Source organism: Pinus tabuliformis, chromosome 6 (assembly GCF_031772625.1).
Source record: "Pinus tabuliformis cultivar Carrire ecotype Pingquan chromosome 6, CPIR1, whole genome shotgun sequence".
NCBI lineage: Eukaryota > Viridiplantae > Streptophyta > Pinopsida > Pinales > Pinaceae > Pinus > Pinus tabuliformis.
In genome coordinates, this window is record NC_142292.1 from 1865444740 (window position 1) to 1865448907 (window position 4168).

The following is a 4168-nucleotide window of genomic DNA, read 5'->3' on the forward strand; positions in this document are numbered from 1 at the left end:
AGGAAACCTTACCTATAATTCTTGCAACAATAATTCACAGATATTATCTCTTAAATTTAGCGAATTTGCGAAGCTATTGTTCTTAGATTTAGAGAATAACTTATACAAGCAATTCTTTACTAATCTGTTTAAGCTGGTCTAAAACAATACTTGCACTTTAATTTTCCTCCTTGCCGTGAGATTACCTGCTTCAGTAAATCTCCCCCCCATGCTACGCTGGTCTAAAACAAGACTTGCACTTTAATTTTCCTCCATGCCGTGAGATTGCTTCGGTAAATCTTCCCCTCATGCTACTCTTGATTTCAGGAGTTCTCTCTCTCCTTAGAGACTTTAATGTTTACCAACTATCTCATCTTAACCAGACATAGCCATCACAGACTGCCTAACCCTTCAGCACAGTCTCCTTTCATTTTTCTGATCTCAGATACCCCTATCCTCTTGATCTTTTCAGTAAAATACTCTAGGATTTAGTTTTGGAACAGATAACTGTCTCCATAACTAATTACCTAGTAAAACAGTGTTTACCCATAACTGCAAAATTTATTATTCCATAACTAAATTCCAAAAATAGTTTATAATTTAAAAATAGTAACAGAGTGTTTGATTGGAGTAAAAAAATAAATATTTACATTAATGGGAGACATTACATAAAATGATTTATTTTAGATATATATATATATATATATATATATATATATAAGCCACCAAAAAAATAGTAACAATGAGTTTGATTGGAGTAAAAAAATAAATATTTACATTAATGGGAGATATTACATAAAATGATTTATTTTATACATATAAGCCACCAAAAAAACCCATAAAATAAAAATGAGATTGTTAAAAAATTTCAAAAACTTGAGTAAATTTTGTAAATTATTTTCAAAAGTTACACATTAATTAAAGTCAAACACACTTACTGAGAAATGATTTTTTTATAAATATTTTAGATTTGATGTGTGTATTATTTGTACTATCATGACACTTGGTGTCATATATAAATTTTTTATTTTTTATTTTTGCATATATAACTTTTTTGATTTTTTATTTTTAAAATAAATTTTAATTTTAAGAAATTCTTTTTATAATCCCAAAAAATTTAAATTTTTATAAAATATTTTTTATTTTTAAAATATTCATTTTAACCGTTATTTTTTTCAAAAATTTTATAAAATCTTTTTAAAATTTCCCCAACTAATTGAGACTCAAACCAGGTATAAAAATATTTGGATAATCAAATTTATTAAACTATTTCAATAGTTAATGACCAAAAAAATAATTAAATGCGAAATAAACTCCAATTTGTACACTCAGAAAACAGGGAGTGTTTTTATACCTTGCTTTGTTTGGGAAGAAGCGTCAGAATCACAGAGGTGCGGGGCATTTAACTATCAATAATTTTGGACAGTGACGGGCATTTAAACAGTGATCATTTTAGATCGAGTGACGGGCATGTTGGGGCAGGTGAGAGATAGGATTCATAATTGCAAGATACGCTATAACTCTTTAGCGAGAGAGTATTCAGAACAATATTAAAGACCCTCATTTAAAACGCTTTAAATTGTGAGCATTGTTTTTCGTTATCACGTTACTTATTGCTTGTACCACCTTCCATTTCCATGGTATTATTTAGTTAGTTAATGTAAACTAGCTGGATATTTTGTTACAGAAAACCCAAAAAAATTGAAGGCATGCAAACACATGGAACAAAATTAAAGGCCGTTTTAAAATGTTTCAAATGGTATAGCTTTTCGTCATAACGTTGCCTATAGCTTCCACCGTGGAGGCATAAACCACGTTCCACTTCCACGCTCATGAAATCCCGGCGTAGCACTCTACGCCGCTCTGTGGTCACTTCATGTCATATCCAAAAGATAGTGGGCACTGCATATGAAGATTGGGGTTACCTTCCAATTAATTTTCATTATTGCATCTCCACTGTGGCTCCTTTTTTTCGGTTTAAATTCCCTGCCCCACTCTCCTTTATGCAGTGAGTCTTGGTTCTTTATTGGGTGACCACGCTTCCTGTGGTTCGTGATTTCTACCGTCGAGATGGATGGTAAAGGCAAAGGGAAGGCTATTGGCATCGATCTTGGAACTACCTACAGCTGCGTTGCAGTATGGCAACACGACAGAGTTGCAATCATTGTCAATGATCAGGGAAACAGAACCACTCCTTCCGTCGTTGCGTTTACCCCATCTGAGAGGCTCGTTGGGGACGGTGCCAAGTATCAGAGCGCCATAAATCCTCACAATACCGTCTTCGATGTCAAAAGACTCATTGGAAGGCGATTCACCGATCCCTCTGTGCAGAGTGACATGAAACTTTGGCCCTTCACTGTTGTCTCTGGACGCAATGGCAATCCTCTCGTCCAAGTTGATTACAGAGGCGAGCGGAAGCAGTTTACAGCCGAAGAGATATCCTCAATGGTTTTAGTGAAAATGAAGACCATAGCGGAAACATATCTTGGCTCTGATGTCAAGGATGCTGTGATCACTGTGCCTGCTTATTTCAGTGATTCTCAGAGGAAAGCTACTAAAGATGCTGCCCTTATTGCTGGACTTAACGTCATGAGAATCATTAACGAACCGACAGCGGGAGCTATGGCTTATGGGTTTGACACTGAACTTTACTTGTCCAATCATAAGAAGACAATCCTGGTTTTTGACTTGGGTGGAGGTACCTTCGATGTTTCTATTCTCACTCTTCAGAATAGCCAATTTGTGGTAAAGGCTGTTGGAGGGGACATGCATCTGGGCGGTGAAGATTTTGACAATAGAGTGCTTAATTATTGTGTCCAAGAGTTCAAGAAAAAGCACAAAATGGATTTGAGTACAAGTGCAAAAGCTCTTCGGAGACTCCGCTCAGAATGTGAGAGGGCAAAAAGAAGTCTGTCTTCTGCTGTGGAAACTGTGATTGATATTGACTCTCTCTACGAAGGAATAGACTTTCACATCAAGATTGCAAGGGCCAAGTTCGAAGTACTAAACTCTGAATTGTTCGAAAAGTGCATGGAAATGGTCGACAAGTGTCTGGAAGACGCTACGATGACCAAAGAACAGATTGACCGTGTAGTGTTAGTGGGTGGTTCAACACGAATTCCAAAGGTACAGGAATTACTGCGGCAATTCTTCCGGGGAAAGCAACTCTGCAACAGTATCAATCCCGATGAAGCTGTTGCATACGGTGCTGCACTTCAGGCGGCGTCCATGAACAATGAAGGCGTCCATTTAGTCCTTATGGACGTCACGCCTTTGAGTCTTGGAATCGAAGACAACAGTGGTGTCATGGCTGTGGTCGTTCCCAGAAATACTCCTATTCCCACTCGAAGGGAGGGAAATTTCACTACAGGGCTTGACAATCAAGTATCTGGACGTTTTTCAGTTTATGAAGGTGAGAGAACTATGACAGCAGACAACAATTTGCTGGGTGAATTTTCCTTGCGTGGAATTCCAGCAGCGAGATGTGGAGTACCGAAGCTTAAAGCGGTATTTGAAGTGGACGTCGATGGAATTCTGAAAGTTTCAGCCCGGGAGGAGGGTAGCGGGGTCAGTAATCACATTGTTATAGCCAATGACTGTGGTCGGCTGAGCAAAGAGGAGATAGAGAGGATGGTGCGTGACGCAGAGCGGTTCCGGAGGGAAGATGAAGAAACCAAAAGGGATCGCACTGCCAAATCCGAGTTGGAATGTTATATATACAACATGACAAGTAGATTGAAAGAGGCGAAAGCCAAGGGAGCGATGAACATCAGAGGGTTGGAATTTATAGAGCAAATGCTGAGCAGTGTGGAGGAATGGTTAGAGGAAAACGAGTGGGCGAAGGCCAAAGTATTGGAAGGGAAGTTGAAAATGTTGAAAGATATATGCAGCCCATTTTCATACAGATCACTCTACCTCGATTTACTGTCCTTGGAATGATATCGGTTCCAATAATAGAAGACAATTTTGTGTTCTGATCCTTGTGCATCGAGGAGAAGGTTATTTTGTACTCCGATCCTTCTATTATGTCGTGTCTAGTAGAAGTTTCTTTTTGTATTCCGATGTTTATGTCGATTTCAGATTAGTGCTCAGAATATTGAAATTTTATGTAATTTTTTTCCGCGGGTAACCAAGATCTAGACTGGATCTATAGTTGACAGCTATCTGCCTTTCAATATATTAAAGGGCA

General features: G+C 37.9%; 1 protein-coding gene across 1 annotated transcript; it reads left to right on the forward strand.

Moving 5' to 3' along the window:
• Positions 1-2049: 2049 nt before the first annotated feature.
• LOC149266560 (heat shock cognate 70 kDa protein-like) lies at positions 2050-3918 on the forward strand. Its single transcript, XM_089408628.1, has one exon. It carries the CDS (start codon positions 2050-2052, stop codon positions 3916-3918), a length of 1869 nt encoding a protein of 622 aa, XP_089264754.1.
• The last annotated feature ends 250 nt before the right edge of the window (positions 3919-4168 follow it).

What these genes read in the sequence shown, in the direction of transcription:
- LOC149266560 (XM_089408628.1), top strand. Translation starts at nt 2,050, where the DNA reads ATGGATGGTAAAGGCAAAGGGAAGGCTATTGGCATCGATCTTGGAACT.